This window comes from Cucurbita moschata, unplaced genomic scaffold (genome assembly GCF_002738365.1).
Source record: "Cucurbita moschata cultivar Rifu unplaced genomic scaffold, Cmos_1.0 Cmo_Scf00022, whole genome shotgun sequence".
NCBI classification, from domain to species: domain Eukaryota; kingdom Viridiplantae; phylum Streptophyta; class Magnoliopsida; order Cucurbitales; family Cucurbitaceae; genus Cucurbita; species Cucurbita moschata.
This window is the reverse complement of record NW_019268538.1, coordinates 3975695-3995099: the sequence shown is the minus strand read 5'-3', so window position 1 is coordinate 3995099 and position 19405 is coordinate 3975695. Positions and strand designations below refer to the sequence as shown.

At 33.6% G+C, this 19405-nt stretch overlaps 2 protein-coding genes and 2 non-coding genes across 4 annotated transcripts in view; 2 read left to right on the top strand and 2 right to left on the bottom strand.

The window, feature by feature from the left end:
* Positions 1 to 4753, top strand: part of LOC111459491 — a 14176-nt gene extending 9423 nt beyond the window's left edge. The window contains exons 11-23 of the mRNA XM_023102420.1: positions 152 to 361; positions 531 to 855; positions 1090 to 1183; positions 1528 to 1636; positions 1738 to 2003; positions 2092 to 2216; positions 2315 to 2549; positions 2657 to 2845; positions 2931 to 3220; positions 3297 to 3492; positions 3584 to 3823; positions 4008 to 4093; positions 4266 to 4753. Of these exons, the coding sequence (XP_022958188.1) occupies positions 152 to 361; positions 531 to 855; positions 1090 to 1183; positions 1528 to 1636; positions 1738 to 2003; positions 2092 to 2216; positions 2315 to 2549; positions 2657 to 2845; positions 2931 to 3220; positions 3297 to 3492; positions 3584 to 3823; positions 4008 to 4093; positions 4266 to 4422 (2522 nt within the window). The 3' untranslated portion in view covers positions 4423 to 4753. The remainder of the gene's footprint in view (positions 1 to 151; positions 362 to 530; positions 856 to 1089; positions 1184 to 1527; positions 1637 to 1737; positions 2004 to 2091; positions 2217 to 2314; positions 2550 to 2656; positions 2846 to 2930; positions 3221 to 3296; positions 3493 to 3583; positions 3824 to 4007; positions 4094 to 4265) is intronic.
* A 304-nt stretch (positions 4754 to 5057) lies between these two features.
* LOC111459876 lies at positions 5058 to 5253 on the bottom strand. The gene has a single exon (XR_002713351.1). It is a non-coding gene; the product is annotated as a U2 spliceosomal RNA (small nuclear RNA).
* A 699-nt stretch (positions 5254 to 5952) lies between these two features.
* Positions 5953 to 6149, bottom strand: LOC111459877. The gene has a single exon (XR_002713352.1). It is a non-coding gene; the product is annotated as a U2 spliceosomal RNA (small nuclear RNA).
* Positions 6150 to 15298: 9149 nt separating this feature from the next.
* Positions 15299 to 17449, top strand: LOC111459764 (BOI-related E3 ubiquitin-protein ligase 1). Its single transcript, XM_023102802.1, has 4 exons — positions 15299 to 15851; positions 15959 to 16050; positions 16174 to 16550; positions 16637 to 17449. Exons 1-4 carry the CDS (start codon positions 15805 to 15807, stop codon positions 17144 to 17146), a joined length of 1026 nt encoding a protein of 341 aa, XP_022958570.1. The 5' UTR covers positions 15299 to 15804; the 3' UTR covers positions 17147 to 17449.
* The last annotated feature ends 1956 nt before the right edge of the window (positions 17450 to 19405 follow it).

The following is a 19405-nucleotide window of genomic DNA, read 5'->3' as shown; positions in this document are numbered from 1 at the left end:
AACCAAAAAAAAAAAAAAAAAAAAAAAAAAAAAAAAAAAAAAAAAAAAAAAAAAAAAAAAAAAAAAAAAAAAAAAAACTCAAACCGATACTTGGAAAAAAAAAAATAGTAGTGTGTTAAGCTTCTTAATTTTAGTATACCTTCATGGTCAGGTTGCAATGAAGGAATTGGTAAGGGAAACTATTCAAATGGTGCTGGTAGTGGAGCTGGACATGGAGGAAGAGGGGGTTCTGGCTATTTTAACGGGTGGGTGAGTAATGGAGGTGATGAATATGGCAATGCTGATCTTCCCTGTGAACTTGGAAGTGGAGCAGAAGGCCCTGATCATTTTGATACACCTGTGGCTGGAGGGGGAATGATTGGTAAATATTTCTTCTACTATCGAAAGTTCCTCTAATGTAGATTAACAAGATGTATGTGTGTGTCTATATATATATATATATATTTCATCTCTAATGCTTGATCAGTTTGCTTGCTTAGTCTCTGAACTTGTTCTCTTGCCTTGCAAATGCATATGCTGTTTTCTGCAAGTGATGGGATCCATCCCGTGGCCTTTGTTAACTCTTGAAGTTTATGGATCTTTAACGGCTGATGGACAAAGCTTTATTAAAGTAACGAGAAATCATAATAGTAGCATGATTGGTGGACGTGGAGGAGGTTCAGGTGGAACTATTCTTCTGTTCCTTCAGGAACTTGAGCTTTTCAAGAATTCATCAATTACTGTTATTGGCGGCAATGGTGGTTCTCTAGGTGGAGGTGGAGGTGGGGGTGGGAGGGTACATTTTCACTGGTCCAATATACATGCTGGGGATGAATATACACCTGTTGCAAGTATAAGTGGCTCCATTAATATTAGGTACGGGACTTCTAACTCTAAGCTCTAAACAAAATGATAAGGGAGATAAGAGAAAGAACAAAAATTGCAAAATAATTTCTTAACTATATGATAGGATTGCAAGGAACAATATAAAATTATTGTTCATTTACTTTCCAGAGATAAACAACGTAAACCTTTAATTCTAATTGTTTTTTCAATTCGTCTTTGAAGTTTGTGATACTATGATAATGTACTTCGTCTGATGTCTTACAGTGGAGGTGCTAGCAACAGAGGTGGTAGTTATGGTGGAAAAGGCACAATTACCGGAAAAGAATGCCCGAAGGGCCTCTACGGTACATTTTGCGAAGTACGTTCAATTGGATTTGGTACCACCTCACGATAACATAAATCTTGGAATACATGTGGGCATGCCACCGTTTTCACCATCTAGAAATTTTCTTGTCATGCTTTTCTGGACGCACATGGTGCTTCCATGCTTAAGCGTAGCATCCATGCATGTGTTCTAAATTAGAAGATAAGTTTAGCCGGTGAAGTTCTTAGATTTTGCTGTTTGCATTTGATAATATTGTCTACTGGCACATGTAAAGTTGTGTTGGCTGATATATTTACTTTGGCATCACCATTTAATCGAGAATGAATCTTTTATGTAGCGTATTGTAACATCGGATTGTTTTTTGGCTTTGTTTACAGGAATGCCCTGTTGGCACTTATAAAGATGTTAATGGGTCTGATGCAAATCTTTGCCTTCCTTGTTCTCTTGACCTTCTGCCCAATCGTGCAAATTTTATATATACACGAGGTAATACGATAATTGGTCATTGAAGCTATTGTTTTAGCTTTATTTCTTCCTTAGAATGGTTTCAAATCTTCTTCTTGCTAAGGCGTCCACTCTTGTGACAGGAGGCGTTGATAATCCATTTTGTCCATATAAATGCATATCTGACAAATATAGGATGCCAAATTGTTTTACACCTCTTGAGGAGCTGATGTATACTTTTGGGGGTCCCTTGCCCTTTTCCGTTATATTGTCATGCTTGTTGATTCTTTTAGCTCTTCTGTTGAGTACACTGAGAGTTAAATTCGTTGGATATGGTTCATATCGTGATGCTGATTCGATTGAACCCCACGGTCATCATCATTTCCCACATCTTCTGTCCTTATCCGAGGTACCAATTACTGTAACTGTGGATTTCCATACAGTCCTGTCTTGCAGTTATGACGTTTTATTCAGGTGTATTTTTTGTCTGTAAACAGGTACGTGGAACTAGAGCTGATGAAGCTCAAAGTCATGTTTACAGAATGTATTTTATGGGTCCCAATACGTTCAGAGAGCCATGGCATCTTCCTTACTCTCCTCCCAATGCAGTTATAGAAATTGTGTAAGAAAACTGTAATTTGATAAGCTTGTCTATAGTAGAAGTGTTTGAACTATTTATTTTCAATGATGTTTAATTCATCTTCCTTACAATATGCTTAGGTACGAAGATGCTTTTAATAGATTCATCGATGATATAAATTCGGTGGCTGCATATGATTGGTGGGAAGGATCAGTACATAGCATACTCTCAATTCTTGCATATCCTTGCGCATGGACGTGGAAACAATGGCGACGTAGGCATAAAATCCACCGCCTTCAGGACTATGTCAAGTCTGAATATGACCATTCATGTCTGCGCTCCTGCAGATCTCGTGCCTTATACAAAGGAATGAAGGTATGACTTTAATATATAAAAACTAATATTTCCGATGGTTCTCGAGCATTATTTTATGAAGTCACGTGAATTTGATGTTAGCCCGAGCACAATTGAAACTGATGCAGGTTGGAGCAACACCTGATTTAATGGTTGCCTTTATCGATTTTTTTCTTGGTGGTGATGAGAAGCGTTTAGATATAGTTTCAATTATTGAAAAGAGATATCCAATGTGCATCATTTTTGGTGGGGATGGAAGCTATATGACTCCTTATAATCTTCACAGTGATGCCTTGTTGACCAATCTCATTGGACAGGTAGATATTGTCTGCTTCAGTATGCGTTTTTATTAATATTAACTAAACGAACTCTGACCCCAGAGAGACTCTTCTGCGTTTCTAGCACGTCCCAGCAACTGTTTGGAATCGCTTGGTTGCTGGCCTGAATGCTCAATTGAGGATAGTGAGGAATAGATCCATCCGTTCCTCCTTGATTCCTGTTCTAGATTGGATAAATAGTCATGCAAACCCCCAACTCGAATTCCATGGCGTTAAAATTGAGGTTGGATGGTTTCAAGGTACTGCTTCTGGTTACTATCAGCTTGGTGTGTTGGTTGTAGCACTTGGTGATTATTCTCCTCACCAGTTAGAAAGATCGGATATGCTGAGCCAACATACTAATGAACCGTCAAGGTACACTTGAATGTTCAACATAATTTAACAACTTAAAGTTCGGCTTCTCACTATATTGTATATCAAATTATGATAGGAAAGACGCTGCAAGTGCAACAGAATCTCTCATGCAGTTTGAACAGAGTTGGCAAGCATTATCTCTAAAAAGGATTACAGGAGTAGTTAATGGAGGGCTTATAAACAAGGCTAACGTTGGATTTTTGCATTATAAATGGGACTTTCTCTATCCTTTTTCTCTCTTATTACGCAACACAAAACCTATTGGACATCTGGTTAGTTGATATCACCATATATTTCTTAGATGTAGAACAGAGGAATCTTGTATAGCTTAATCCTCTAACTCTTGAGACGTAAATCTTTCAGGATACTGTGCAGCTGCTCATCACTACTGTGATTCTAGCAGATATTTCTGTTACCCTTCTCATGCTGCTGCAGTTCTATTGGATTTCATTGGTTGCTTTTCTTCTTGTTCTTCTTGTTCTTCCCTTGTCTCTACTCTCTCCTTTCCCAGCTGGCTTGAATGCACTTTTCAGCAAGGAGCCTAGAAAGGCATCACTTTCTCGAATATATGCTCTGTGGAATGCAACCTCTTTTGCGAATATTGTAAGTTGTTCTAGACTGCAGTATCACCACAATTTTCCCGATCAATTTGATATTGTTTGGAGGGTACGCTTCAGGATGCTCGTCATAGTTAAAACTACTTCTCGTCTTTTTTAAAAGGCTGTCTACGATTAGAACTTAAATTTTTTCTTCCGCTAATCATATTTCATCGTTTTGGTCATTACAGGGTGTGGCCCTCATTTATGGCACTTTCCTGTATGGATTTTCAACATTCCAGCCACCTGATGAGACAAATACCTGGAGCAACAGAAGGTGATTTTCAACTCATTTTTTAATATTTTACCTTTCTCCACGTCTGAAATGGATGATGAAACCAGAAACTGGGAGTGTGACCATAGACAAGATGTCAAATCTTTTAAATGTTTTTTTTTTCTTTTTTCTTTTTTCCCTAAACTCAACTGCTTTTGAATTTATTTGACATCAGGGAGATTGATAAGTGGTGGATCTTGCCCGTAATCCTTCTGCTATTCAAATCAATACAAGCAAAATTAGTTGATGGGCACATTGCCAATTTGGAAATCAAGGATATTAGTCTTTTTTGTCCCGATCCAGATGCTTTTTGGGCTGCTGAGTTTGCTTAGCAGCGTATTGGAGCGTATTATCGACTGAGATAGGTGTGATGTTTTGAATTGTAAATGTCCAAGTTTGTAAATCCGTCTTTGAGATTAATGTGCAAAGGCCCCTACGTGATAGCAGCATAATTGTAAATATAGTGCATTAGCCCACGCAATTAGTACCTTTTTAAGAAAGAGGAAATATATTATATTTCTCCTCGCTTCCCATTATTCACAATGGACAAAACTCATCCCCCATTGGACAGATAACTCAACCAGCAGAGATTCTGGAAAATTTTGCAACACTAACAGTAATCTCTTCAAGGGTTTATGAGGATTATTTGCTTAGGTCCTTAAATCTTCAAATAAATTAGAATAATTTGTGCGTATCATACAGCAAAGTTGTGAGGTCGTTCACTTAAACAATGAATTCAAAATCTTCCTACCTACATAGTGTTTTTAAAATATTATACATTTCATACCAGTGCAACCCACGAACCATTGAACTTTATTTGAATGAACAGTTCAAGAAAAAATACAATAAACTAGCAATACTTTCAATAAAGAGAGAAATAATCACTAGGGAAAAGAACCAGGTACTAAATTTACGTCTACTTAACCACAAAATTTAGGAAGGAAAACAAAATTAAAAACTGGGCTTGGAGGGGCGCGCCGGGCCCATGCTATAGTGCAACGCAAGGGCGACGCTCGAAGACCCCAGTAGCAAGCTACTTTAACGGGCCTTCCCCCATAAGAAATTAATTTAATATCATGTGGGCCGATGGCCCACGTATCAGATATTAAACTGATAAGAACAGATACTACACTTGATCTTAGCCAAAAGGCCGAGAAAGGTATGATTTATGAAATCGCGGAAGAAGTCTTTTATAGTGCCATAAGGTGCAGGCTTCCAGCACGCTTTCCGATGTGGGACGACTTCTAAACTCTTTAAAGTTTTCTCCTCTTCCTAAGCAAACTGCTGCAGTTCATTCATTGCATTCTCCATTCACCCCTGTTTTAATACACAGCTGTGCTCAACTCATCGATTATCACTATTGTGCTTCTAGCTGATATTTCCAGCTACCATGCATATGCAACTGCAGTTCTATTTGTTAAAAGCAATTTTTGAAATATATGGAACAATTATTCCTTAAGAAAAGGACTCCAGAATAAAAGTAATTGTAAGTAAAAATGAGTGTACTTTAGAAAACTAAAGTATGAATGAACATATTCTCATATAAAATTGCACTCCCACACGATAATAACATATTAATTTCACATTTAGTGGCCTCATTTGCGTAAAAAAAATAATACTTGCCCATCATATTTTAAAATTTATTGTACAATACCATGTTGCATAACAGGAATTTTCTTGCATGTCATTTAATTGGAAGAGGTTAAAGGTTAGAATGAGTGTCAAAGTATTGACAATTTTTAAAAAATCTCCGTTTTTAATTGAGCTAATATTCCAAATCACATTAAATAATGAAATCTTTTATTGATCGACGCTATGGTAATTTGATAAATAAGGTTACAAAAGCATTTAAACTGGGCTTGAAGGGGTGCGCCTGGTCCATGCTGTAGTGCAACGCAAGGGCGACACTCGAAGACCCCAATAGCAAGCTATTGCAGTGGGCCTTCCCCCATAAAAAAATTAATTTAATATCATGTAGGCCGATGGCCCACGTATCAGATATTAAACTGATAAGAACAGATACTACACTTGATCTTAGCCAAAAGGCCGAGAAAGGTATGATTTGTACAATAACCGGAAGCGTTTTTTATAGTGCCAGATGGTGCAATTGTCCAGCACGCTTTCCGATGTGGGACAACCCTCAAATCTTTCCTCTTCAATTACAGAGGCGCCTTCTTGCACAGTAATGGGAACTTTACACGTCATCATCATGAATGTTTTGAATTAAATGGTCTTTTTTGAATCATTTTACCTAAACATATTCTTTATATATATATATATATATTTATATTTAATAATTATTGTGTTCACATGTATTTGGGGGTATTTAAATATGATGAGGTTAAAAAATGGTGAACCAAATCCATGACTTGTCCTAAATGTTGAAGAAAGCAAGGAAATAGTGAGGTCCATGTGGGGGAGGCGAATGCCACATTTCTGGCTGAGTCATTGCAAATATTGATGCAATCTCTTCATTGAATTCATTATAAAAACAACCAATTCTCTGCATTTAGTCTTCCAACAATTCATCATCCAAATACACCTCCTTTGGATTCCCCAATATTATAACACCACAATCTATCCCACCCCTATATACACTAATTTCCAATTTTAAATGTAAATATTAAAATTTTAAACTTTTTTAATTTTACGTTTAATAACTTCCTTTTTCTATTTGCTCAAAAAAAAAAATTAAAATCGAATGTTCAAACACTTCTTTTAGACATTTATAAAAATCAAGAGATTATATATATATATATAGCATATGATTTGGCATGGAGTTAGGTCCGTTTGTGCCTTTTGCTGTTTGATTAATTAAGATATGCATTAGGCATCATCCCCATGCAAGTTTTTTTTTTTTTAACTTTAATTAAATGCTGCTAATCGAGTGTGATTCTCTCTAAAGTAAAGCTAAAGATATGGCTCACAATTGCTTTTCCCAAAATTAAAAAATAAATAATTAAAAAAAGGAAAGAAAAAAGCTAAAAAGAAATAAATACTTTTTCATACTATGTTTGCATTTTTTTTTTTTGGGTCAAAATTTAATATCTCTAAGTTTAATTTATATTTATTTAAATATAATTCAAATTTCTTAGTTATTATTATTTTAAAATATGATTTAATAGAAACAATTTGTTAGGATTTTCTAAAATTAAATATAAATTAAAAACAAAATCTTTATAATTGGTCTTAACTTTAATTTCATTTTAGCTTTACGTTTTTAACTTTATAAAGCGTTGTTTAATCCTCTTAACTTTCAATAATAGTCATTATTGAGTAAATAGCATTAAAAGGGTTTAAATAAAAGATAATCTAAAGTTAATATCAACCTAAAATATCTTACCCAATAAATATAATGCGTTTTTTTAGTTTATACATCTTTTTAACTTATTAATTAATAATATATATTTTAATTAGTTGAACTATAATAAATATACGAAATAATTTAAATCTTTATAATTTAAAAAACAAAAAAATGACGTTTGACTTTGACCAAGCTTGGAGATGGGCTGTTTTTGGAACTTAGGTCCATATTGACAGAGCCTCTCAGACAATAAATTTGGGCCATAAATTAGTTTACCCAAAAACTCTTAATTTCTCAATAAATAAATAAATAAATAAATAAATATAGCATTTTGTTGTGATATCTACATTTCTGAACCTATTTTGTTGAGAAATTTAAAAACCATAATGAATATGGGAAAATATATCATAGGTTACTTATAAGATAGACTCAACTTTTATGATATCGTGTCAACTCAACTTTTTTTTTTTTTAATTTTAATAAATACATGGTGTCGGGTCATAAATATAATTGAAAATGTAAATAAATATTAAAAAAAAACAGTAAACCCTAAGGAAAAGGTGGGTGGTGAGTCATGATGGTAGGTTTATTGAGATGGTGTTTGACGAAAGGCTCGTGAATGTGAGTGAGAGGCTTGGGGGAGCCACCGCATGAATATGATTCCACCAACTCTCATCTTTTTATTTTACTTTTTTTAAATACTACATTTTGATTTTTGTCTTTTTTTTTTCTTTTTCTTTTTTTTTTTTTAAATTCCAAAAGGAACCAAATTTGAAATAAAAACTAGTAATTGAGAATATTAAAGATTAATTTGTTCCCTTTTATATGAAATGAAAAAACGTTAAATTATTTTTCATATACAATTAAAACAGATACGACCTAACTTCAAGCTTACCATCTCACATTTGTTTAGAGTAAATTCATTTTTATCATTTTAAGTTATAAATGTACGAAACGGTTGCAGAAGTGAACGTACAACTGTAATTATATACGCATTTTTATATATATTATTTAAAATCGGAGACAGAAATCTATTATATATTGAGAATTTTGTAGAAGGGAAGGATGAAAGGAAGACAAGACAACGTGAAGGCAAAGAAAAGAAAAATGCTGACAGATCATTCATTACAATTCATGTAAAAAGTATAGATATATATATATATTGTAAATGTTGCATTGAAGAGGAGCTTCCTTCGCAGTCCTTCTCCCTTTCTTTTTCCTTCATGCTTTTATTTATTTATTTATTTTCCGATTCAAGAGTTGCATGTGATTCCCTCATCCTCTCTTACAACATCCCAACTCATTAATCAAAATTAATTAAAATTTTAATTTAAAATGTATTTATTTTTATGTTATTATTATTAATAATTTGTGTTGGGAAGTGGGCGGTGTTGATGTTAGGTACTTCAAAAAGACAGATATTTATCCACTGAATTATTAAGACAAAGACATTATATTAGGCTTAAAGTAACGACCCAGATCCAGTGCTAGTACATATTGTCTTCTTTTGAAGGTCCTAAAGGAAAGTTCAAAGAATACCATATCTACTAGCAATGGATCTGAATCGTTACACTTAACATTCAAATAAGAATTTCGAGGAGTTTCATTGTCGTCATTATTATTTACTTTTATTTTTATTTTTTTAAGTTACTTAGTTGGACTTTGATTCGTACAGGCCGTGTGAGAGAGAGAGGTTAGGGCGTGTTTGGTTTTGCACGTGTCTGTTCTGACGCGTGAATATTATCGACGAAAATGCCCTCGCCTTTCTTTCCTTCAAAAAAAATATATTATTAACCCTTTTCTTTTTTAATTTATATTTTTTGCAATCTACATTTTTTTTCCTTTAATTATAACTGTTATAATTTTAAATTGGCTTCCGTTTAATTTAACTACTTACAAAAAGAATAATAATAATCAAAATTTCGAGAATGATTTAAATAGGAAATAATTGTTAAATAAGCGAAGAAATAAAATATAAAATTATAAAAGGAATAAAACTTTAACGTCCCACTTGGAAAATGTCACATTGTTACGAGAGAGGGAGAGAATCTCCTATGGTAAGAGTTAAAAAAAGATTGGAGAAATTGAAGCACATCATGATCCTATGTTCGTCATTATTAATTCCATTTTATCAAAACCAACCAAATTATGCACTCTTCCACATTATTTTATTATTGTTTGCCTTATTTTTTAATTTTTTTTCTTTACTTCAAAGGGAACATGAGGAGTATTATTCATTCACGGTCATATATAAATATGAGGAGCAAATTAATAATTAATAATAAATTTTCTTAAAATTTTTAAAACGAGTCTACTCGGAGAGGAATGAATGTTTTATTCTCATCTCCAACCGATGTGGAATATCACAGTTCACTTCGCTTGGAACTTAGCATCCTCATTGGCAACACGTCGGGTGTCTGGTTCTGATACCATTTGTAACAGTCCAAACTCATATTGTCTACTTGGCTCGTTACATATTGCCGTCAACCTCAAAGTCTTAAAACGGGTCGAGTTTACATCTAGTAGAAAAAAGAAAAATTAATTCCTCCTTCTCTTACCTATATTTGATACATAAATTTAGTTTGAATCAAAATGATTAAGTTAAGGACCTAATTGTTGGGTTTTAAAAACAAGAATAACCTAATAAAAGAATGGGTACAAAAAGAGGGATTTGAAATAGAATATTTTTAGCTTAATTTCATAACAAGAAATTAAAACTTTCTTGAATCTTGAAGGAAAGTGCTCCAATATTACAAAGATTTGTAGAGAATCAATGGGGTGCTCAACAAAGTTAGTGGGTGCGCTATCCCTTTACACATTTGTGTCATTGGTACCAAAATTAAATTAGGTAAGTATTACGATGCAAAAGGAATACGAATTTCTTCTAAAATTTCTATCATCGTGTTACAACAAATAATATATCACTTTATTTCATAATCTCAATTGTTCGGAAGAATTTTGACTATTGATAATGGTATGAACAAATATCTCAATTTGAAGAATTCTATTTGAAAACGAAATAAAAGATCTATCAAATTGGAATGGCTAAGATTTCAAAGTCAAAAAATGGTGCCATAATTGATACATTCCACACAGAAGAAATGCCAACCCAATTGGTATGCATTATAGAGCAAAACCCTTTTCAACATCACAAGTTGTCAAACAAACACATCCAAATTTGAAGACAAGAAAAGGCTTGATGGTACCAAAATTACAATGAGTGGCTTATGTTTGGCTCTTTACTGGTCAAGAAATTGAAGCAATTAGATAACCTTTGTTCCATTTGGGCTTGTAATCCAAGCTAAGTCTTTCTCTTTTTCATTATGACTTCTAGTACCCACAAATTTAGGTATTCAATACGATAGCAGCCCAGGTCTACCACTAGTAGATATTGCACTCAGCCTTCACAATTTTAAAATGCGTCTATTAGGAAGAGATTTCCACACCCTTTTAATGAATATTTCGTTTCTTTCTCGAATTGATGTGGGATCTCATAATCCACCCCTCTTAGGGTCCAGCGTTCTCACTAGTATACAACTCAGTATCTGGCTCTGATATTATTTGTAACAAATCAAGTCCACCGTTAATAACTATTGTCCGCTTTTGCTCGTTATGTATCATCTTAGTCTTACAGTTTTAACACACGTCTACTAAAAAGAGGTTTTCACAAGTTTATAAGGAATAGTGAGCGTGAAAGCTAAACTTGCAAAATAAACCTTAAATTTACACGTAGAAGAGGTCAAGTTAAATGAATAATTTGTAGCAATGATTAAAGTGAAAAACACGAACAAAAGCCTTGATTTGGAAGAGTACACAAAACAAAGCAAAGGGTGATAAGAAAATTTAACAAATTAAAGGAGGGGGCCAACAGAGTTACATTAATTATAGTTTAGTGCCATAAATTAAGGAAATTAATGAAAGATTAGGCAGCAAAATGAGAGAGGGTTCTCGATTTTAATTTTGAAACCCATGCAAATTATAAGAAAAAAAAAAAAAAAAAGAGAGTATATGATGTGATGGGTGCAGTACTATTATTACTGATGTGAAACCTGCGCTGTGATCCGTTGGATTAGGGGACCACTGATTCTGTGTATATATTCATTTAGTGTTCTTTTGCTCATTTGCATTTCAATAAAGCTACCGCCATTTTGATATATTACAATTTATGCTTTTAATTTGATATTTATTAATATGGTACCGAAAATGATTTATAACATTTCACTAAATTTTAAAAACTATATAGTATATGATCAGCTTAATGCCTTCAATTATTAATAAAAATAATTTAAAGTAATAAACAATACTTTTTTTTTATTAAAAAAAAAACATTAGAAATCTCTGTCGGCTTTGAATGAAAAATACCATAATTTATACCGAAAATATACAGAATTACTAATTTTTTAACAACTACCTAATATAATGGATATGCAAAATGGTTCCATATATATTATTAATAATAAATAATAACAATAATAATATATTTCAATAATTACACAAACAACATTCTAACTGTCGTTTTTCTCTTTATTTGAATAAAAAACAAAAGAAAAAGGAAAATTGTCCTGTTCTGGAATTTCCTCTTAATTTCAATTACGTAATATTATCTAAATTGAATATTTCCAGAAAATAATAGCTTAATTAAACAGCTTCATTTTTAAAAATATTAATTATTATATTTTTTTTATATAATTAAGAAGATAATTAGGAGAAGGGTGGGAGGTGGGGCCCAGGGTGAGTTTGGGACGAGGGAGTGTGGCCCACAGTGAATAGGTTAGAGAGCTTTGATTGTTATTTCAGAACCAAATACCAAAACAACACTGCACCCACACTTTTATGTTACCTTTTTTTTTTTTTAATAATAATTATTATTATTATTGCAAATGAAAAAAAGAAAAAAGAAATTCACCATCAGAAACCACCAACAGGAGTGTGGCTCCTTTGTTCTGACACGTCATAAATACATCCCAACCTCCTTACATACAATGCTTCATTTCTCAAAAAAAAAAAAAATAAATAAATTAAATTAAAACTTTCTTGTTTTCAATGATATTCCATTTCCATGTGTCTTTTAATGCTTTGAATCATGTGAGTTTAATTTTCAGATCCAATTTTTGGCTCTTTCTTTTGGACTACATTATTATTATTTTTACCAATTGTGAGTTTTAACCTTAAAATTTATTTAGTAAATTTTTAATAATTTTAATAAGGTAAAAAAAATAAAAAATAAAAAATAAACACACATTGGGCAATGTGTATATTTAGATTAGGTCAAAGGTGCTTGGGTGATTCTGTGTGTATATATTCAATGAGTGCCGTTTAGCATTAATCAACATGTTAATCCACTCTGTCCCATTAATCCTGCATATTTATTCACACCCCAAATATTTATTATATTTGCATTTGTGACCCACTCACAAAGGCATTGTTTGGAAGAATCACAGCATGGCAGGGGGGGATTTGGTTAATATCTGAAATTAATGGGACCTATATTTTTGGCAGAGGAACAAAAAAGAAGAAAAAAGGTAATTTTTGACCCAAAAAAAGGTGTTGCATTACGAGCTAATTAAAATCCACCATTTATAAATAGATAACATATTAAAGTTGGGCTTTATTTTAGTCAATTAATGCATCTTATATATATATATATATATATATTTAATACATATTAAAGTAAAAATTACGTTAACTAATTTTATTTTCGAGACAAAAAAAAAAGAAAAAAGAAAAAAAAAAGAAGAGGTTTTGAGAATATAAATGCCGATAAATATAATTTTGTTTTATCTAAAAAAATATATATATTTTTCTTCAATTTGTTGCACCCATTATTCTCCCCTAACTTTTTGATATATTTGGCTATAAAGATTAATTAAGATGCTTAATTAGCGGATTAGCATCTCTTGCACTAAAAGTAAAATTATATATTTTTTAATATAGAAATTTTTTTTTTTTTAATATATAATATGAATAGTGATTGAAAGGGTGTGTGGGTTTCAATAGATTCTCAATAATGCATTGAAAATGTGGACCATATTTAAAATTATAGACACCATTTGGTCAAATATACATAAATAATTAATGGATTTTAAAACCGGATTAAGGGAGAGAAAAGCAAGATTATAGCCTGCACACATAAATAATATTCTGACAATTTCAGATGTTTGTTTCCCACTAGTTTCCTCCTTTTATTTTAATTTTTTTTCCAACACCCTTATGGTTTGTTTTATGAAAGATCATATTTTTAATTTAACCTGAGGAAAGGCGTCATATATTCTTACGTGAATGTTGAATTAAGTTCATATATGAATTGGGCATCGTTAGAAAATGATATTTAAAAAAGAAAATGTCGAGAAGATGTAAAAGTAGAAGGCATAAAGTAGAAACAGAAATCGAAACGGAATAGAGTATAAACGGTCGAGAAGAAGTTTCGGGAGAGGATATGGACGGAATATTTGGCTTTAAGGGAATAGTAAGAAGAGAATAATATAGGATTGATTTAGTGTATGATGGAAGAAGAATATATGTATATATATAAATATGTATACATATAGAGAGAGAGAGAGAGAGAAAGTGTTATAATTTATGGGTAAGGAAGGGGGGAAAGTAAAGGGAGAAGCAAACAAAGAAGGCTCTCTCATTCTATGTTCAACCATTTAAGAAAGACAATACAAAATATGAAGCAAAGGCATTATTACAACTCATAGAGAATAGAGTGAAAAGGAAAGGCTGTCTTAAAGCAAATTTAATGAGACCAAGAAACAGCCATTTTTGTGGGGTCTAACCAAAGACAAAAATGCTTGATGCCCATTTCTAAGCACTTGTTTTTTCACTACTCTTTCTTTTCTTTTTCGCCCTTCTTTTCCTTATTATTTATTTTTTAGTCCCTCTTTTTTCGTCGATTCAAGTTAGGTTTGAAACTCCAAACCGGGTTTTTTCTATGCTTTCCTGTCGACGATATATGTTTTAACCCGCTACACAAAGGTTATGATAAAAAGATATTACTTTGAGATGGATAATTATTTAGAGAAAGGTATTTAAAACAACACCCAATAAATATTTGATAATATAATTAGGTAATGCTTAGAAGAGAAGAAATTGTACATGCTAAATTGAAGGTGAAGTGAGAAAAATTCAAATTTGGTTGCATTTTGTTTCTTATTTTAGAGGATGACGATGAAGCTAGCTTGTTGAAATTTATTTTATTTCAGTCACAATCATAGACAAGAAGTCCTAATGGAACACAGCTATCTGTTTTACTTTATAGCTTGGAAAGGAAAATAAATTAACTATAAAATCCCATAAATAGTGCGTTAATTTTACGGTCTTCACAATTTCATAACAGTAAATGTTAATTTAATTCATATAATATAATAAGAATAAATGGTAATTTCTGAAGTAAAAAAAGAAGGAAAAATTAGAGTTGATGGTTGGCACAGTTAGCGAAGCCATTGTCCCACGAGAGGGAGAGGGGGGAGAGAGAAGGTATGGGCCATTTGCGAACAACTCCAACACAAGACGTGGAGATGGGTACAGAAGCAGAGCTGCACGCCCATCAACCACTTTATTTTTGGAATTACTTGTTGATAATCCATGGATTTTAGGGAGGAAAAATAGGGAGAAAAATAAAGATGAAAATCAGTTGGGGAAATTAAGAAAGGAAAAAAATAAAATAAAATAAAAAAGAAGGGATTTTTTCAAAGATGAAAGAGAGTGATCCTGGAGAAAAGCCAGCACCGATTCCAACCCCACGAGAAGAGAGGAAGAGAAGGAGAGGGAAGCAAAAAAAAGGAGGAGGAGCAGAATAATAAGGCCAACAACAGGGCGCCCTCTCTCTCCCTCTTGGACTCATTCGTTTCAATCGCATCTCTCTCTCTCTCTCTCTCTCTCCCTTCATTTACTTCCTTTTTTTATAACAGAGGAGAGAGGCAGAGAGATTTTGAATTACCCAAACAATGAAGAAAGTTTAGACATAGATAAGAGATTGGGAAACAAAAGCATTATTATAAAACAAAGAAAGGAAGAAAAGGAAAAGGAAAAGGAAAAGATGGTGAGGAGAAGGGGAAGAATGGTGGAATGGTGGTGGTGAAGGTGAAAGTGGTGGTGCCCTCTTACCAGACATCAATTCATTTCCCTACGAACTCCATTCTCTCTATCTCTCTCTCTCTCCTATTCAACACTCCGTCTACTCCTAAGACTTGAGAGGGTGGGAAGAACAGCATCTTCCTTGTCTTTCATGCTTCCCTTATGCTTCCTTTTATTATTGCCATTCTTCATTCCCAATCTTCTTCACGTTGCTCCATAAACACACCCACCACCACCACCTTCTTTTTTTAACTTCCCTTACTTTTTCTTCTTCTTCATCTTCTCCATACCCTTCTTCTATCAATCGATTCCTTCTTTGTTTCTCTCCCCTATGGCTGTTCAGGCTCAATATCCTTCTAATGTTTTGCTCTTAAACAGGTATATATATGCGGATGATTCTGTTTTTCTCTTCTATGCCAATTCTTGATTTGAGGTTTTTCGAATCCCTCATGCTTGGGTTTTGGATTTTTGATTTTGGATTGCAGAAACGGTCAAGAAGGGCATGATTATCCATTACAGCCACAACCAGGAGGTTTTCTTGACCAGACTCATATGGTGTTTAACAACAGTATAGGCGGTGAGATTTTTGCACATTGTTTTAGGCTGAAATTATTCTTCTCTTAGAACGCCAGAAGTATTTCAATCAATTTGAGTTCGTACCTTTGAATAAATCAATCAATCCGGTTTCTGATGAAAGCAGGAAACAATTCTCGCAAAAGAGGAAGAGAAATTTCAACTGCCATTACGTCCATCGCGGCTCCGATCAATCTCGCTGCGGTACAGCAACCTCGTCCTCCTCTTCTTGTTGACCTCGCCAAACTCCACAACCACCAAAACAATGTCGTCTCCACCGGCCTCCGCCTGTCCTCCGGCGACCATCAACTGAATCAACCGCCGCAACAGCAACATCAACAACAACAGCAACAGCAACAGCAACATCATCAACAACAGCAACATCAACATAATCACAATCTCGTCCCTCAATCATCATCGGCTTTCTTCTCGCTATTATCAGACGATTTCGCCTCTAATTTCAAACGGCAACAAGACGAAATAGATCAATTCCTTCAAGCACAGGTCTCAACTCGCTCCATAACGCAGAAACAAATTTCATCTTGAGAGAACTTTTTCTGAATCAGTTTCGTTTTCCATTTCAAAAACAGGAAGAGAAACTCCGGCGCACATTAGCAGAGAAAAGACAGAGACACTACCGTGCACTTCTGGATGCGGTGGAGAAATCGGTATTCAGAAGATTAAGAGAGAGGGAGGCGGAGGTGGAAAAGGCAACTCGTCGAAACGCCGAGTTAGAAGCACGAGCCGCCCAGCTGAGCATCGAGGCGCAAGTCTGGCAAGCCAAAGCTAGGGCACAAGAAGCCACCGCCGTATCTTTGCAGGCACAACTACAACGAGCGATGTCCAGCGGCGGCGGAGGTGGAGGCGGAGGCGACGGAGGAGATGGCGGCACCGCCGATGATGCCGAGTCGGCTCACATTGACCCAGACCGAGTCGCTATTTTGGGACCCAGTTGCAGAGAGTGTAGAAAGCGCTTGGCGTCGGTGGTGCTTTTGCCGTGCCGTCATCTCTGCCTCTGTACAGACTGTGATCGAGTGGCTCAGACTTGCCCGTTGTGCCACATTCAGCGAAGCTCCAGCGTAGAGGTCTATCTCTCGTAGGGCCCAATCCCACGGCCCAATGCGGGTTACGCCCATAAACCGGCCCAGACAGTTCAATTGGCGGTTTTTTTCCTTCTTTTTTCCTTAAAATTTTAAAAAAAGTATTTAAGTAATAAAAGAATTACATTACCTTTTTTTCATTATTATTTTTCGAAATATTCTGATAGACCATCCGAAACTTTTTTTTTTTTCTTTTTTCTTTTCTCTTTTTTGGAATGGCCGTGGAGGCAATGTAAATTGGCCACATTGCGGATTTTCCTTTCTTTTTTTTATTTTTTATTTTTATGGAATTTCATTCATTCATCTCCTAAATTATTTATTCAAAAAACTTCTTCAACGTCAATGAATATTTTCATATTATATATCTTAGGTTAAAGCTTTATTTATATCTTCTAATCTATATTATGTTAAAACATCTTAATTTGCGACTAATTAATTATAAATAATTATATGAGATTTGTTTACAAAAGTTTGGGCTTGTATTGGGCCGGATACCTCATGGGCCTTGAACAAAATGGGCCCATGTCTTTAAGTCCAAATCTTACTTTATCATTTTTTTTAATTTAAAAAATACTTATTGTTAGTATCTCCAAATTAAACATAGAGTAAGGTTGTAAAGTTTCGATTTTTTACACGAGCTCGTTTTGATTTTTAATCTTATAAAAATGTATTAATTTAATCTCGAACTTTCATGATCAAATTAAATATAGTATAATGAAGATGGACATTATAAATGTTATAAAGAGTTAGCATAACATCATTTCAACTTTTGATATGGTGGAACTATATAATATAATAAGATTGCTCCAATTTTTATATGATGCAACCATATAATATAATAACATCAATGTGGGATGGAGTCATTAGCTTACACGGTGCCACCTCGGAAGCATTGAATTAAATCTTATTAAATTGAAATAATGACAAACCTTAGGGCTACTTGGGTTTAGCTTTATAATTGAGTTTTAATGTGGATTCCCTTAATAAATACATGAATTATTGAGATCTAGATGAATGGGAAACAGCAGTTGTCAGCATAACACCGTAAAAAATATATTTTTAAAAAAATTATTTTAATATCTAATATGGTTCGTTTTAACCAATTACATGTCGCAATTATAAACCATCATAATCCACTACTCTTGGGGGTCAGCGTACTCGTTGACGCACCATTCGATACCTGGGTGGGATACCATTTGTACTAATCTAAACCCACAATGGTTTCGACAACTTTACAACTAATGTGACATATCTCAATCCACCTCGCTTAGGAATCCAATGTCTTTCTTGACACATCGCCCGATGACTGAATCCATTAACATGCCTAATATATTTTACTTTTTATAATTTAGGCGAATAAAAAATTAATAAAAGGGTGTTTTTAAAAAAGCCATCATGAAGCTAATGCCAGCTATTGTAGTGTAGTGGCTAAATAGACTTGGAGTCTGATGTTTTTGCCACATAGAATCGAATCAATACATAATGGAGTTGGATTCTCCACATTATTATTCAAATTAAATGAAGATTAGTGTTAATTAATTATTCCAAAAACCCATCCCATTATGTTCAACATTTATTTTATTCTTATTTTAGTGTAGTGGTTAGCCTTCTTTTAATACTAAATAATTGTGTTTATAATGTTTATGATTCAAATAAAATAATATTTAATTCATTTTAACATATATATATATATATACTCGATCAAAATAAATTTTAAGTAGAAGTTAGGTTGTACTAACGGACTTATATCAATCGTCATCACTCACGAGCAAAGTTAAACTTGTCATGTCAAAATCCACGCATATTAGTCAAGCATGTCAATTTAGCTTCTAACTTTTACTTACTCTCAAGGGACCTACCACCCCACAACGGAGAAGGTAAGCACGTCAATTTAGCTTATAGAGTGATAGGCATAATGCTCAAAGTAAGAAATTAAGCTCGAAGATGTCAGTGTAACTCTACTCGACTTTGCTCAATTATTAATCACACAGTGACAGCCGATCAAAGTTGCTATCTATCAAATCATTAGAATTTAAAACGATAGCTAAAGGAAGGTGCTTTATTTGAGATAGTGTTACTCTCTGACTTTATAATAACGTGTCTTTCGTTAAATGATGTTTAGTTTGACGTTAATATCAAACTCATGCCATGCTAATATTCATTTTTTTTTTATTCATTATATATATATATATATATATATATATATTCTTTGGCCATTAGGTTAAATTAAGTATAGGTAGTGAAATTGATGGGCTTTCT

Excerpts from the sequence above, each read along its gene's own strand:
- LOC111459764 (XM_023102802.1), top strand. The coding sequence starts at position 15,805 with ATGGCTGTTCAGGCTCAATATCCTTCTAATGTTTTGCTCTTAAACAG. Across the intron at positions 15,852-15,958 it reads AATGTTTTGCTCTTAAACAG|AAACGGTCAAGAAGGGCATG; the intron begins GTATATATATGC and ends TTTGGATTGCAG. Across the intron at positions 16,551-16,636 it reads ATCAATTCCTTCAAGCACAG|GAAGAGAAACTCCGGCGCAC; the intron begins GTCTCAACTCGC and ends TTTCAAAAACAG.